This window comes from Kryptolebias marmoratus, linkage group LG15, assembly GCF_001649575.2.
Source record: "Kryptolebias marmoratus isolate JLee-2015 linkage group LG15, ASM164957v2, whole genome shotgun sequence".
Taxonomy (NCBI): domain Eukaryota; kingdom Metazoa; phylum Chordata; class Actinopteri; order Cyprinodontiformes; family Rivulidae; genus Kryptolebias; species Kryptolebias marmoratus.
In genome coordinates, this window is record NC_051444.1 from 17,525,470 (window position 1) to 17,541,539 (window position 16,070).

The 16,070-nt window shown below is 39.9% G+C and overlaps 1 protein-coding gene across 1 annotated transcript in view; it reads right to left on the reverse strand.

Annotated features, from left to right (window-relative positions):
* LOC108243343 (AT-rich interactive domain-containing protein 3B-like) overlaps window positions 1–16,070 on the reverse strand; it is a 55,014-nt gene that overhangs the window by 15,677 nt on the left and 23,267 nt on the right. Inside the window, exons 3-4 of the mRNA XM_017428707.2 lie at window positions 12,038–12,112; window positions 11,597–11,669 (exon numbers count right to left, since the gene is read on the reverse strand). Of these exons, the coding sequence (XP_017284196.1) occupies window positions 11,597–11,669; window positions 12,038–12,112 (148 nt within the window). The remainder of the gene's footprint in view (window positions 1–11,596; window positions 11,670–12,037; window positions 12,113–16,070) is intronic.

Below are 16,070 nucleotides of genomic sequence, written 5' to 3' on the forward strand. Positions count from 1 at the left end.
TGTTGCAATTGAATAGCAGACTTTCTGGTGACTTCATAAAACAAGAGAATGTGTGTCTATGCACTGCTGAAAAGACAGTTGTTCACACACACACACAGGGGTGATATTTTTCTTTGACCAATCAGCTGCCTCTGTGCTTCCATGTCACTGTATAGTACCCGTTTGGCTCGTTTAGAAACTTGGCTGAGCGAGTACCAGGAGAAAGCATTATCAGCAACCCAATCCTACCTACAATAAGAAGACATAAAAAACAGTGAGCTGTACTGCAACGAATGGCACCAAGTAATGGGAAAGGGCCATTAGAATTACCCTATTGATCAGCCATAAATCTTTGCAACTTTGCAAGAAAGAGATCTAAAACTAAACTGTATTAACTAAAGAAAGAGGGAGAGGAGTTTTTTTCCCCCTGAGAGTTATTGCAGAGTGCAGGCAGTCAGTAAAACAAAGAGCTGTCTTTTGTGGTCTAAAACTAAGAAAAACTAGCAGACCTCCAAACAAAGGTCGGCTGCTGCTAATCTCACCTTGTCTAGTCCAGGTATTGGAGAGCCTGTCAGACTGCACACAATGACACTATTAGAAACTGAATCACATGATTAGGAGCTTTTCCAAAGAACTTTGGTAATAAATCTTTCTAAAAAGCTGATAGATTTCTTTCCTTTATTTGAAGTGTTTTGGTAGATGGGTCTAATTCTTGACAGCTTATCTGTGGTGTTGGACACAGAAAGAAAGACAAAAAAAAGGGAGAAACTTGACTCCTCCGTGGGTCATAAAGATGGGTCACCTGGTGAAAAAAAAAAGGAGGAGGGGGGGCTTGAAAAGGCTGGATGGCGCGAAAAGTGAGATGGCCTCTTCAACTGTAACCCAAGTCCACTCACTCCCCAGAGACCCGGCAGATCAACTGACAAGACCCCAATCAACACAGAGAGGGACAGATGAATGGGTGAATGAATGGACATACGGAAAGAGGATGAGGTGTCTTATGGTACGAGGTTAATGAGGATATTTTTATTTCTTAAAGATGCACTGACATGTATCAGACACAGACAGCTGCACACAGCTGATGGGAGAAAGTCGAAACAAACCGATAAAACCTTTCGGATGAGAAGTGAAATGTCTTCAAAAGAAGTTGGCTTTGTTTAAACCCACTGGATAGACCAGGTCCTGGATGACTGATAACCTTCACCAGCAAATGCAAACAGGATCTAAAGTCCAAATTAATGTTGGAAAGACTTTTACTCCAATAACTTAGACCCAAATTAGAACATTAACTTGAATAATGGGACTATTGTTGACAGAAAATTATGTAATAATATGAATAAACAGTTAAAAAAAATAGCTTGCAAAAATATGTAGGCGGTCCAACTCACCTAAATAGCTGAAATTTCTGTTTTTGTGCTTAAGGAAAATTACTGACCTGTTTGCTGACAATATTTGGTTTGCTAGTCATTCAATGATGTTTTTGTGTTGTCGTTTCTCCTCGTCATAAAGTTCAGTAAGTAAAAATAGACACTTATTTAGTTTCTGTACTTTTTCCTGTTCAGGGGCCTGAGCAGCTGGTGTCTAACCTACTAGTCATCAGGTAAGAGGTGAGGTACCAGAACAAGGACAACAATACCCAACTGGTGTTTTTAAGGCAGGACATAACATTCAGAAATATCTTTGTAAAGATTTCTATATCCATGAAGAATCTGGTTTGTTGCGTTTAAATATTATGTTATGCATCTGTGTTTTAAATGCATCACTGGGCATTCAGCAATCTTCAAATAAAAAAAAAGGAATAGAATAGTTTAAAAAAAAAAAAAAGACTTCAGGTGAGTTGCTTCACTTAGCAATCCATAACCTGGAAAGAGAGCATAAACATTGTTTCTGATTGCTTCATTCCTCGAGTTCAACCAAAGGCAACCAGTAAACATGTTTTAACAGCCACACATGACACATTTAGGTTTGGGAACAAAAGTTTCTACTATTTTTGCACAGTTCTCCTGTGTATGAGGTCAAATAAAATCAAACAGCTCCATCATAGACATGAAAACGTGTGAATAAAAACACAAGCATCTGTTCCCGTACACACGTCAATAACATTAATCATGAACATTAGAAAAAAAGGCAAAGGTTGTGACATCAACTTTTTTATAAGGATCTTGAATGTATCTTTAATGCGGCCACTTTTTAAAATGTTCTTACTCTGATGCAACATACCCGGTCTACCAGTAATACCTGTATTCATCTATAGAAAGTACCTTCCTTATAAGGTTAAGATTCAGTCTGCAATTAGAGTGTAAAATTACTAAAGCTGACACCCAATAACTAGCAGAGGTTTGGCACTTTTTAAGTGTGGAGGAGGAAGGTGGAGATCAAACTGGTATAAACTTTACTATACACGTCTGTAAACTGAGTCTTTGGGGGGAAAAAAGTCTAAGCTTTTTCTACCTTGTTAAACTTCTCAAAAATAATGAAAAAGTAGAAATCTATTCAACAGGCTAGGACATTAAAACGTTAAAAGAATAATACTTGTGTTCTATATGTTGTTTTTCAATATATTCTGACAGCGTATTGTCTGTTTAAGTCATTTAAAAAAAAAGAAAAAAAATCCTGTTTGGCCAGATTTAGTTGACAATCTCTGCTCTATATTTACATGCAACTGCCATTTGTGAAAATAAAGCAGAAAATGTCAAGAATGCATATGTGACAGCAACAAAACAATGCGTTATTATGGGAAGGACTTTGGAATTAGCAGCCGAATTCTTCTGAAAGCAATCACCCAGAATGTGACGATGGGTGTGAAGAGATCTTGCAAAAACATCACTGTATGAAGGAGGAAAGGGGTGGAAACTAACGAGAAAAAAAACAAAATTTTCCATGAGAATGTGATCATGTTTTGCCAGCACTGGTGGCCGTTTACAGGTCGGACTGATTATTCCTGCTTTAAAGGCCACAAAGGTGACAGTGATGTCCTCACAGGCAGGTGCAGCGTTGAGGGAGCTCTCGGTCCCTTAAAGCAAGCTTCATAAAACGGCTAACTGCTTCAGTCAATGACCACCCAGATTGACAAATAAAGCCATCAGCTTTATTTGCACAAGTGATCAATATGGGAGACATCTGCAGCTATAAGTTGTGGAGAAAGACAAATATATTTCAACAAAGGAGAGCTTGTGGAGGGGGTCGTCAGGCTGTTATCTTGGAAATTTTAACTCCCATCAATGCAAATGACTTTTGGCTTTTGGAGTCTATGACAGTGAGTCATGTGTTTGTCTTTCAGGGTTTTAGATGATGCTTTTATCGTTGAGGTAATGATTTAATTCCTATTCCTGCACTTTAAAAAATCCATTAAAATATACACTCTACTGAACTACTTGAGGGCTTAAACATCTTGTGACTCAAAGACGGGATTACTCTTTCGTAATGTAGGAGCAATATGTAAAGTCTAGTTTAAAACCTATTTGCAGAAGAGTAAAAACCATCACTCATCATCACAGCTAATTTTATCCAGCTGTGTTCAGCCAAAAACAAACCGCATAAACTAGGATGTCACTGGTAAAAACGCCGTATCAACTGCGCATTACATCCATCTCGTCCCTTGTTTTCCATTAGGCCCCTTTACGCTCAGATCTCGGTTACCGTGTGGCTTATGGAAGAGAGTCGCACTGGAAGTGAGCTCAGGGCTATTGTGTTGGTGTAGGGCTCCTCTGGGGGCTGTAATGCATTTCATACCATCCATCACAGGGGTGTGGAGGGCAGGAAACATTGCTTTAAGAGCACACACAGGACACAGATGGAGAAGCAAGACATGCAGATATGCAGAGATAGCAGACGTTTGGGAAATTTGTTGATCACATAAGGGTTGCATGGGCGAACGACTCTAGAAAACCCCCACTAAGAAAAAGGATGCAATGTTACTTAAAGTTTATGAAAAACTGTTGATTTTCACATGTATTTCATATAAGAATACAAAGCAACTATATATGCTTGATGCGACTCGAGTCATGAATTATCTTTGATGTAGAACACAGAGTTTATGTCCATCAAACGTGATCCTTTTTTTTGGTTTCTGATATTCACTGTTTCTGGTTTACTTGACTAGTTCCTTCACAATCTTTGCAATCCATGTTTATAATTCCTAATCTATCTGGGTAAAGGTCCCTTTGTATGAACTAGATAATTACTTGACCTCTTTGTTTTCCAGATTATTTGCAAACATCACCCTGAAGGTGAAACAAGACTTATGAATAAGCAGCCAGTACTACACCCCCCGACAGGTGACCTTGCTGCATTTGTGAATCTGCATAAAGTCTGCACTTGCACCGTTTTCTGCTCAGTAACTTATGTTCATAGCAATTAAGAATATTCCAGCTATGCATCTTAAAGTCTCAAACAACCATACAGTATGGCTGTGATTAAAGATGGACAGAACAGAGTTAATGTGTGGCTGTGGAAAAGACTGACTGACGAAATGACAAAGGAAGTAGCAGAGAGGAGGAAGGGGCTGGGGGCTGGGCTGAAGAAACACAGAGGAAGAGACAGAAAGTAGCCTTGGCTGGACAAAAACAAAGCAAAAACAAACAAAAAAAAGTCAAGATTTTCATCTGACCTCCCCCAATCGTCTGCCAAACAAACAAAAACCCACCAGGAACACTACTATTTCCTTTTGTTTTGAAGGAAGAGCATAACCACCGGAGATACTTGCCCTACAATGACGGAGCTGTAATTTGCCAGCCGCTGGGTGGAGTGCCACAGAGTTAAAGATAATCTCAGCACCCAAATATATCAAGATGGTAGCCACAAAACGCTTGATCCCAAATGCAGAGCAGGATGTGTTCAAAAGAATAAATCTGCCTCTTCTTTTGGAGTTTTCCTTAGAGCAGTGATTAGAAAGCAGTGGTTGGTGTTTGTGTATCATTAAGGTTGCCACCCTTTCCTGAGAGCAGCACCCCGATGCAGCCAGTTCTCCTTTTCCTACATGTTTGCCTGATTATCTTTCTGTCTTATTGGTAAGCTCGGTCAGCCTCAGCCCACTGACAAAGTGCTTTGAAAGGGAAAAGAAAGCACATGACCTTGTTTCTACAAAAGCTGGCTGATGTCTCCTTTAACCTCTGCTCAGTCATCCTGGCAGCCCGTCTGCCCTTGTCTTCTACTGTGGTTTCCATGTCTGCCCTCTTCATCCCTCATCCTCCGTTTTCGCCCTCTTCACACATTCAGATACACGACGGTCACTCCCATGTCTGCTGTCTGTCACGGCTCCCTCATCAAAACGCTAGCCCCCACTTATTTAGAGATCATTAATCATGCCATGTAAGACAGGAGGTCCTTTAATCCAGCCACTCCCCCCCTGGCCTCAGAAAGCAGGCCGCAGAGCGGCCCTCCACCCCTATCCCCCATGGTGTTATCAAGTTTCAGTGGTTGTAACTGTAGCACAATAAACAGAGGGGGAAGGAGAATTTGGAAGGGGCTGAGGAGGAAGGGGATGGAGATATAAGGAAAGACGAGAGGACAAAATGCCAGTTTCTCATTACATTTTATTGTTGCACTCTATGTAAAACATCCTTGTTGACTAAAAACTGCATGAATTATACTTAATAAAACTAACTTCTTTAAAATTAGAGCATTTCTTAATGACTAAATTACAAACCTAGCAGTTTATTTTGAAAAAAATCCCACATTAACAGTATTTCAGCAATATCCAATAGCAAATTCTCAAAAGCAAACTAACACTTCATCTAAAATGAACCAATACGCTGACAATACCTTGTGGTTTTATTGTTTAACTAACCAGGTGCTGCCACTTTCCAGAAGTTGTGGGGTGTTAACTAAAGTAAAATGAGGCCATATCAAAGAGCCAGAGAATGTTCCCATTGTAGTGTGGTGTTTGTACAGAGGGCCTGTCGGTTACGAGGGGCAGTGTGAGGCTGACCAGGGGAGTAATATAATGCATACATGGATCTCCCCGGAGCCCATTCATGGTGTAATTGGTGTGGACAGAGCTCTCGGGTCTCTGGGTTACAGTTGGGGAACTTCCTCTAATGTCCTGCTGGGAGGCCACTTTTCCCACACTATATAAAAAAAGAACAAAAAGGCTAAACCTAAACAAAACAAAAAGAAAATAAATGAATAAAAAAATCTGGTGATTTTAAATGGTTAAAAGAAACTAACAAAGACAAGTTTATTCGGTTTAACAGGTAATCTGCTTGTTATTTTCCCCCTAAACGTTTATATGTTGTGTTATATTTGTCTCATCTCAGCAGAGCTGCTTACACCAGTTTGATTACAGACAAACAAAAGCCTGAGTCCTCCTTTGCCATTTGCCACCTGAACCCATTCCTCTTCTTTATGGAAATAAAGTGAAGCTCATAGTAAATTTCACTGTTATGCTGCAGTTATATGAGAATCACTCATTTTAATGATTGATATCACCATTTGTCATCTCTCTTCTCCTTACTAGTGTTTCTTCCTATTTTAGAAACTGTTTTTAGCCCAATCAAAACAAACAATCTGATGAAACAGACATGTCCTGCTTTATAACTTTTCGAGACGTTAACTTCCTTTGTACGACTCGTTTTCTAAAATTACTCTAAAGCAGTGAGTTTACACCATGTGATCCATATTAAGCTGACTCTACACTTGCCATTACAAAGGAAGGAAGTATCTTGACTTTTCTGACTGTGGTGTGTGGGGTTTTAACACCAGGAGAGATGCAGGAACACTTGTCTCTACGTCTCCGCGTCCCCCCTCCCCACTTCTTGACTGCTCATTTCAATGAACAGGAGCTCTCTCTTTCTGGCTCTGTCCATCACAGTCTGTGGCCATTAATCATCTAAAGTGGACAGCGCTGACAGGCAGTTGGCTGCATCAGTCCCATTTTCTTCCCCCTTTTTATCCTTCATCGTGCACTCATGGATCCAGCAGCCTCATTTACACCACCCCTTCCTCACATGGACGCTGCTTGCCCCAAACCCTCCTCCCCAATAACAAAGCGACTGGGTATCCAGCCATGACAGGCCCCCTTCTGCTTAATCGAAACCTTTAGGGTGGTTAACAGAGTCAAACCAGTTTGAGGCTTTTATTTTCCTGAAGGGACTGCGAGCGAGACAGGAAAACCTGTAATGGATCTGATGAACAGTCGTCGTAACACATCAGGGTTATGTACACTCTGCAAGCAACCCTAATGTATTTAGATTACATGTACGTGTCAGGCCATTAGCTAATGTTTCTTTTTGCAACAGATGATTAATATATACATGAGGTTCTCTGGTTGATTAACGCTGGCATTCGTTTCTTAAACAACAAATAGCACAATAATGAAAGCAAACACTCGGTAACAAACATTCCTGTGATTCCACCATGGTTCGCTGTTTAATAAAGGAAGACTGAAAGGTAAAGATTACAAGGATTGCACGAGAGTCTTCTGGCCTTTTCTGTGATGCAGAGACAATCAATGGGCCTTTTTGCCCACAGACACAATTTAGGACAGCTGCTGGAATTCCCAAACCATTAACATCCACACACAGGCATGTTTTTATTCACAGAGGCAGGAAATGGGAATCCCTCGTAAGTTTTCCTTCCGCTGTCGCTTTCCTTTCAAGACTCAGAGGCTCCTTGCCACCTCACCATTTGTCTCCCCTGCCTGCAGATCCCAGCGGATTGCACCCAGCCTCCCAATCTGCTTCACAAGATAAAGTGGTATTTCTAAGCATTCCAATTCATGAATCACACAATCCTCACGTGCATGCGTCAACAGGACAAAAGACCACGTGATCGGAGATCATTGTCTGGTTCTTCTGCATTTTTTCAATGAGGCTAAGCAGTAAATGTTAAAGTTCTTGTTTATTTCTTTGTTATTATCTTGCACAGTATTTTTTTTTTTTTACCACAACTGGTAGTGATTAGCATAGATGTTAAAGAGTCGCTAATACATAGCTAAGTGCTGGTGAGTAGAGTGTCTCGAAAAATATCAGCCATGTTGTGAGCTCTGAGTCTCATGGCCCAAAGTGACTCTATTGTTTCTGTGTGGCTTCTTGTCACAATCATGACGACATATCATTTCAGATATTTCTAAAAATGCAGACGATTTGTGCAAAAGTCTTCCTGGCTTGCCACATAAACGCTCTGTAGTGAACAATAGCCCTGTTAGATGCAATTAGTGAGCAATTTATCTATTACTACACCCGCATTTCACCATATGCTCAAATGCTTTCTTTTAAAAAAAAACGCTAACAGTGACAAAACAAAACAAGCATCCTTCAAAGTCATCTTTAATTAAAAGACTTTTTACCTTATAACTAAAAAGAAAAATGAGAAATTCGAGCTTGAGAGAAAATGGGGATCGAACCAAGCAACTCCCTGCGATTGAAGCTCTGGTCTGAGAGACAGCAGAGGTCAGCCAAGTACCTCAGGTCTTAAAGGAGAGGTGAAGAACATCCTTGAGTAGCTGAAATTATACCCTTCTCTGCTGCACCTGGCAACTTTTCCCAAATTCACAAACTAAAATAGAAATATACTCTCCTCATCATACTTTTGTTTTACTTTTATCTTTGATTGGTGGACACTTCAGAGAAGCCATGACGTTTGTTCCAGCTGCTGTCCAGCACTGACCCTGGCACTCCTTCACTACTCGACGCTTGTAGGAGATGACACAGGAACTCGATCCATGCAAGCCGATTCCACTTACGCTCACTGTAACACCCTCTGGAAATGTAACGCGGCTCGACATCCTGTGAGCTGCACAAGTTGCAGTTTTCCAATTCAGACAGTGGCTCAGTATTTTGTCTTTTCTTTTATGTGCTGCATTCAGCTTATTTATCTTGTTTTGTTGTATTGATTCTTTTAAATGACCTTGTTAATTTTGTCACCGTTAGATTTTTATGTGATTTTGTGAAAGCAGTGAGACAAGGTAAATTATTCCCGGCCAATTATCTGTTTCTAGTAGCCTTTTTGCCAGCTTGATGGATTCCTCTATCTGACCAGTTTGAGCAAAGGGTCAACCATCTACTCCCAGAGTCTGCCACAGAACAAAGATGCTAACAGGGGCCTGACAGAGGATGTCCCTCCTCCGCTTACTCTGCTTAATTCATTACTGTCTAAACAAGACCTCCAGGTGCTAAGACCAGATCAGACACTCAGATGCTCTCGTGGATCCAAGTTAGGCATCAAAGACACATTTCAACATTAATGTGGTTCTAATTTTTTTATTCCAAACGAACCATTGAGAAGTTTCAACTTTAATTCTGTTAAGTTCCCTAAAAAAAAAACCTCCTCTGTTAGTTTAAAAAGCCAAAGGACATCGAGATCTACGTTTATAGCTGCTTTCATGCACGTACAAATTAATCTTGTGAATTTACAAAACATAAAAATAAAAGTTACTGAGGTGCTGCTACAAGGTGATGATGTTTGTCTTTCAGACCCGGAGCAGCTACACAAACACACAAGGCCAGCAGATTTTACAAACACCAAATAAAAATTGAAACTTCCACCACAGAGCAGACTTGTTAAAACAGCAGGATGAGCATTTGCATTACTATGGTGGAAATTTTCAAAACAAATTTCTGCTACTCAGTGAGATTACTTTAATGTTTCCTAATTTCCTTAATGTTTTCTTTAAGGTGAAGTCACGACTTGGGTGTTGTTTTGTGCAGACTGAGCAAACAGTGACTGAGCATGTAGACACATTTTGATGTGTACTGCTATTTAACTCGCAAAGATGGAATATACATCCAGAAAAACGGGGGGGGGGGGGGGGAGCATATAAATGTTTTTGTTTAAGATGTTTTAGAACTTTTTATAAAAGACAGAAAAAAGAATCAATTTAGGTGCAGAATGAAGGAATTATTTTACTGAAAACAACTTTATCTGCTTTTTCAAGTAAAGCCCATGAAAACAACTTGGTGAGTAAAGCAAGTCGATATCAGTGTAGCAGTGCACACACGTGTGGCTAAAGGTTTAAGTTTAATTGCATTATTTTTAACAGCTTGTTAAAAATATAACAAGCTGTTTATTATATAGGGACATATATGAGTGATCTGCCATATTTTTGATGCAATTTTTACAGTGTCACATATATTCTGCTGTTTTTTGAAAGAATACTGCAGGTCAGCGGGAGGCACGGAGGACTGGACCACCTGGAGGTTTAGTAATATTTATATTCAACAATGTCTAAAATGTCAGATAAACTTTCCGTAGCTGAATATACTGCTCCAAACCCCTTGCTTTTGAGTCATTTTTACTCCTGAGTTGTGTTTTTCCAGACACTGGTAAATTAAATTGTTAAAACAATGTCTTTTTTTTCAAAGCATAAAATAACACATTAATTTAGAACGATCAAATAATTTATTTCTGGACAAGTGGGTCAGTTGTGGTAATGATTACAAGATGCAACGCATTGAGAGATATCTTCAGATATATTGAATAGTTAACTGAAGAATCACAATTCAAGTCGGCCAAAATTCACTGCTCTAATGTCAGTCGCAGTGATACATAAGCTCAGCAGTTAATAACAGTCCAATAAAAACAATATGCATTAGAAGGATTCATTTGGTTTTAAACTAAGGAGAGATCCGGTCTGGACTGCAACGACTCATTCACTTTGAGAGGTGCTGCTACAACACTGTAACTTATTTGGCTACACGTCTGTATGATAAGTGAGTCTAAGGAGTCGAACAGACTGTGTGAAAGCAGCACAAGGTGACCTGAGCTTCACTTCCTACCTCATAGCCAACTTAATAGGTTAGGCCACTGCCACATCTACTTGGCTCCAATAATGGAGGATCAACCAGGGCAAATCTAACCTGCTGACACTTTAAGGCCTTTACTCCTGGGAGGGGAGGGGAATTAGTAAAGGATTTCTTAACCGGTGTAGTGTGAGTTACAGGATGATTCTGGAGTTGATCATTGACGTTGCACTCTTCTCTTCTCAAGCAGAAAACAGAAAAGAGACAAGGAGAAACATTCTGACACACCAAACTCATGCAGGAAAAAGCACGAGCTATCCACAGTGATCTCAGGTGCTGTAATACTTGTAGGACCAGTCAAGTTGGGCTGCAGAATTAACATCAATTGTTTGCAATGGAATTCAAGAAAAAGTAGGGACCCCTTCTTACTCTAAGCCAGGAAATGGCTCTTAGGAAAAGGAAGCCATGTGGTATTTGCTTTTACGCAAAGCCAGACCTATGAAAGGGGAGCCCAAAGACAAAGCACACTTAAAACACTTTGTCACCGTCTAACCAATTGAATTTATTTTGCAAAAGTCATGAGCAAGCCCTTACTTCTCTATTTTCTGTTGCTAAGGTGCCAAACTTTCTCATAAACTTCTCAAAGCATCACGATCGATAGTTCTTCAGGCTTTCTGAAGGTCTTTTAAAGTTCTTCTTTGGACTTGGCTTTTTCATTCAATTATTAATTGACTTCTTAAACCCGTTCATTGTCAGAGGTTTATTTGTCTGTTTAACACAAAATAGCCACAGGATTGATTTAAAAAGGTGAACGTGCAAATGAGCCTGGACTAAATTGATGGATGTGACATTTCATAAAAAGATCTATACTGTGGGGAGTGAAAATGAAGTGGCTGCTGTTGCTTAATGTGCCGTTAATCCCTGCAGGGCATGCGTACCTCGTTTCTGCATGAAGGTAAAAAGATCATCCAGAAATTCTTTCCTTTTGGGATCACTGTCCAACTCGTACAGCTGTAAGGAAACAAGGAAACTTGTTAGGCTTTAAGGGTCTGTTCTGATTTTACAGTTTTTTGTGTGTATTTTATTCTGACTGCAAACAGAACGAACAGCTTTATTTAGTGAACTGAGTCATTTTTGGTCCAAACTCTCTTTTTTATCACTGTCCTTTTTAATATAAGATTGTTGACGGACACAAACAGGGAAAAAACAACCAAACAACTAAATATTAAAAAGGACTATAATAAAAACAACAGGCTACATAAATTCTAGTAGTTTGAACTTCATGACAGTGAATGTTATAAAGGTGTGCATGGTGCAACAGTCTTTTGTAATAATTTAACTTACTGAACATGAAGGGATTTTAAGTTTTAGGAGCTCACCTTAGCAAAGTCTCTGGAGGCCTCTCCTCTTCCTCTGCTACTGTCAGCCTCATCTGCCCACCCAGCACTGCCATTCTACATGACACACACACACGAAACATAAAGAACGTCAGAAAGCAGAAACAGACAGCAAAAAAAAAAAAAAAACCCACAAAAAAACACAGTGGCTCATTTCCACCAATGTAGAAGCTAATTTATAGTTTTTAAGAATAAGCTTTAAAAATGCAATTAAAGAAAACAGGAACTTATTTATTTGTTCTTTTGCTTTTTGTCTATAAAGTTTCCGTTAGGTTAAAAGGTCCGAGTTGAATTGCCGTAAATGAAAAAACTGTGATGCAAACAACAAATACAAAAATAAAAACCCTTCATTTAAACTAATGTCCACTCAAACTTCCAGAAAGCGTTTAACCAGGAGTTGGAAGAGTGACTTCTGGAATTATTGTGCCCCTGATCTCGTAAATCCCCCTCCCCCTTCATCCTCAAACATCTCCATTTGACCTAAACCATCTGCATCTGGGCCTGCCCTGCCCCCACCCGTGTCTTCCGACCCAGCTGGATACACGGGCCCCCCATCCTTCAATCTTAACGCAGCTGTGACGGGTGGCCAAGTTCATGGAGTGTAGCTGGCTGTCAGGAGGGGCCGGAGAGGGGCGGGCTGGTCAGTTGCTGTGGTGTGCATCTGTATGAGCATGCACGCACACACAAATATGTGCAGAGGCTAATCACAAATGTGTGTATGTTTGTGAGTGTAGGAAAGGGAGGGGAGGGGGGCGCAACGGCCCCACAAGACGGGAAGGAAGGAAAATAAGGGCAGAAAGGAGTGCATGGTATGTGCCGCCTAGGAATGTCTCCTAAAGACAAAACCTATAAAAGCATCAGGAATCAAAACAAGATCCTTTTGGAGAGGGACGTTAATAGCTGCAGCACAGGGTCTAGTTTCAACCAGGAGCCCATTGGTCAGTGGCAATTACAGGGCTTGAAATGAGAGCCAGGAGGGCAAAGGTTGTCAAGGCCTCTGAGAGAGAGAGTCATTTTCACCCTCTCACTCTCATGTGTGTAACTGCTGTCAACATTCATGCTTCCTAAACAAATACTCATCAGCCATCAACCTGCAAACCCACTGCAAATGGTGTTTCGGGCTCACGAGGTCAATGCGTGAAGTCTTCTGAACCAAAAGGAGAAAACTGTTATCTGAACACAATCACGGGCTCTCTGGCACTTTGAATGAAGCGGCCGAAATGCCACCTTCATGATGACAGAAATGAGAAATGAACACCGACACGTATAAAGACGGTCAGGAAAACGTATGGATATTTTCCTCTCAAAGTATCTGAACACTTTATCAAAAATATTCAAAGTTTTCACCAAACAATTAAAAGCAAGCGGTTTTGTAGAAAGTTTTTAAGGTCCGCGGGCGTGAAAAAAGATATTTTCATGATACAAACAGATTCTCTTGCCAAAACCACATTTAACTAAATTACATTACCTAAGACATGTGATAAAGGTTACATCAGATAGAGCATGTGAATATACATCCTTGTGCATTTGGAGGCTTATAGACCTTTGCACACAACTTGACCACCTCTGTTATCCTTTAACCATTATAAACGATTGCGACTGGAGATAATTTACATTTTAAATATGTACGGTCCCAGTTGCTCACTTTTGTGAGAAAAAAAACAAACAAAAAAAAACAATAAATGCAAATTTTTTTATTACTCTATTGCCCTGAAGACAACAGTGTCATTTGATTAAAAACTAAATTATTAACAACAGAGAAATCACTGTTTTGTTAGTAGGTCAGTGCACTCTACTGGTTTTTATTAATAGGTAAACCTCTGTGTGTGAATGTCATCTTAAAAGCATGGCATGGTTAAAAACCCTTAAAGATACAATATAACCCATATTTAGGTATTTACGAAAAAGCAAGGCAAAATACGTGAAAATATGATAAAAATGTTTTTGTTTTTAGTTTAATATATATGCTCTTTTTTTAGTCTTTTATAGCTCTGATGCTGTAGATTTGCTGCTGGGATTGGGATTGTTGTCTTATTTCATGATGACATAATTTCAAGCAGCCAAACTGAGGGGCCTCACATCCGACTCCAGAATACATCGATGCACAGAGGAGTTTACAATCAACCCGATTACTGCAAGGTGCCCTGGTCCCGCAGCTGCATAACAAGCATAAATCATCGGTCCTTCCCAGCCAAGCATGAGAGTTGGTCTGGGATGTTTTTGCTGATATGCTGGCTTTGGTTCTCACTAAACAATAAGTATCATAGTCAAACATCAACTCTCATATTTAACATGCTAACAGAGGTCTGTAGAGTTGGAGATCCAGCCCTTATTTTGTTTATCCAACCATCCATCCATTTTCTTTACCCGCTTTTCCTCTCCGGGTCGTAGGGGAGCTGGTGCCTATCTCCAGCGGTCATTGTGCGACAGGCAGGGTTCACCCACTTCAGGCTGCAAGTCCGTTACAGTTATTTTGTTTAAAATTTCTCAATTTCTATTATTATTGCACTGCCCTGCATTAAAGTGACATTGCTGTGAAGTCAACTTCAGGGAAGACTGGAAAATGTCTTGAATGTTTTCCCCTTGAGAATAATCTTTCTCACAGCAGGACGATGAACTGTTTAGAAATGTCTGATGGACAGTTGCAGTTGCTTCTCTAATTTTACTGCAGGCATCTTTCCTTTTCAGCATTGTGTTAATACACACCTGATTGTTGTCAAATCTTCTGCTTTAACAGAGGGGCTCACATTTACTGATAATCATTTAAGGAATTCAATTTGATTAGCAGCAGCAGGCAGCTATTTATCATCATATTTCTAAAAAGAAAAATCCGAAAGAGTAGACAGTTTTTAACATGCTGCTTCTGAATTTTGGCTTAGATTTTAACATTCAAGGGACTCATTTTAAATTACGAAGAGCATCCCAACATCGGCCTTCAAAGCAGGATCAGAAGTAGCTACAAAGGTGCAGTGAGTAGCCGCAGGTTCACTGGACTTGGAAATGTTAAGGGAACACAAATGTGTTTATATACAAACCACATGCACATCTAAAATGCACATACACACTCGCAATTTCCTGAGGGGCACTCTGTTATGGGTGAGCAGGGGTCAAGGTGTTCTGACATCAACAAAGAACAAAGGTCTAAAGTCACCGAGTACTACCATCCAGAAAAGATCAGACTTTGGCTTCCTGCTCCAGTAACATTTTTTTTCTCCTGAAGTGTCTGCAAAAACAACATTTAATACTAAACTGGACAATGTGAGTACGATCAACTGATATCACACTGCTCAGAGGAATACTCTGATCTTTACTTTGTCACTTATTATTCATGTTCATAGACAGGGTTACATGTTTAATTTGATTTGTATTGTATTACATTACTGATACTATACTGAAATAACTGCAAACAAATCTGCAATGATTATCTGCCAACTTAGATGTGTCTGTGACACAAGACACTCCTATAGCTACTGTTATGTGGTCAATTTAAGACCAGCAATGTTGTCAAAACAGTTGCTAAAATATTCTTATGTTACTGCATGCATTAGTTTGGTGGCTGGTATAACACACTCATCACACACTTGTCATGTTTCATAAATATAATGTTTCATAAATATGATAAAACACCAAGACGCAACAGTTGTTGTTTGCGCGTGTTATGCAAACACAAAAACAGCAACTCTGACGTCTTCATAACAACACCAGGCAGGCTGTCATCTAACTCACTCCGCTCAGAAAACACCACATTTCGCTTGGTTTACAGTCCGCTGAACTAACACTTCATTTCTTCGAAGATACCCTGCATTTACACTTTCATGTGAGAAGCCAATCTTGAGTTTCTAGTGAGGATTGCATGTGGCATCAGCAGGTGCTTTTAGTTTTAAAAAGGTAGGGCCCAGAGTCATATCAGAACCAGGAAAGTAGTAACCTGGTGTCATTTTATTGCTTCAGAAAACTCTTCCACGTGCAAATATCATCAGCAGACACAAAACCTTTGACATTCGTTTGACAAAAA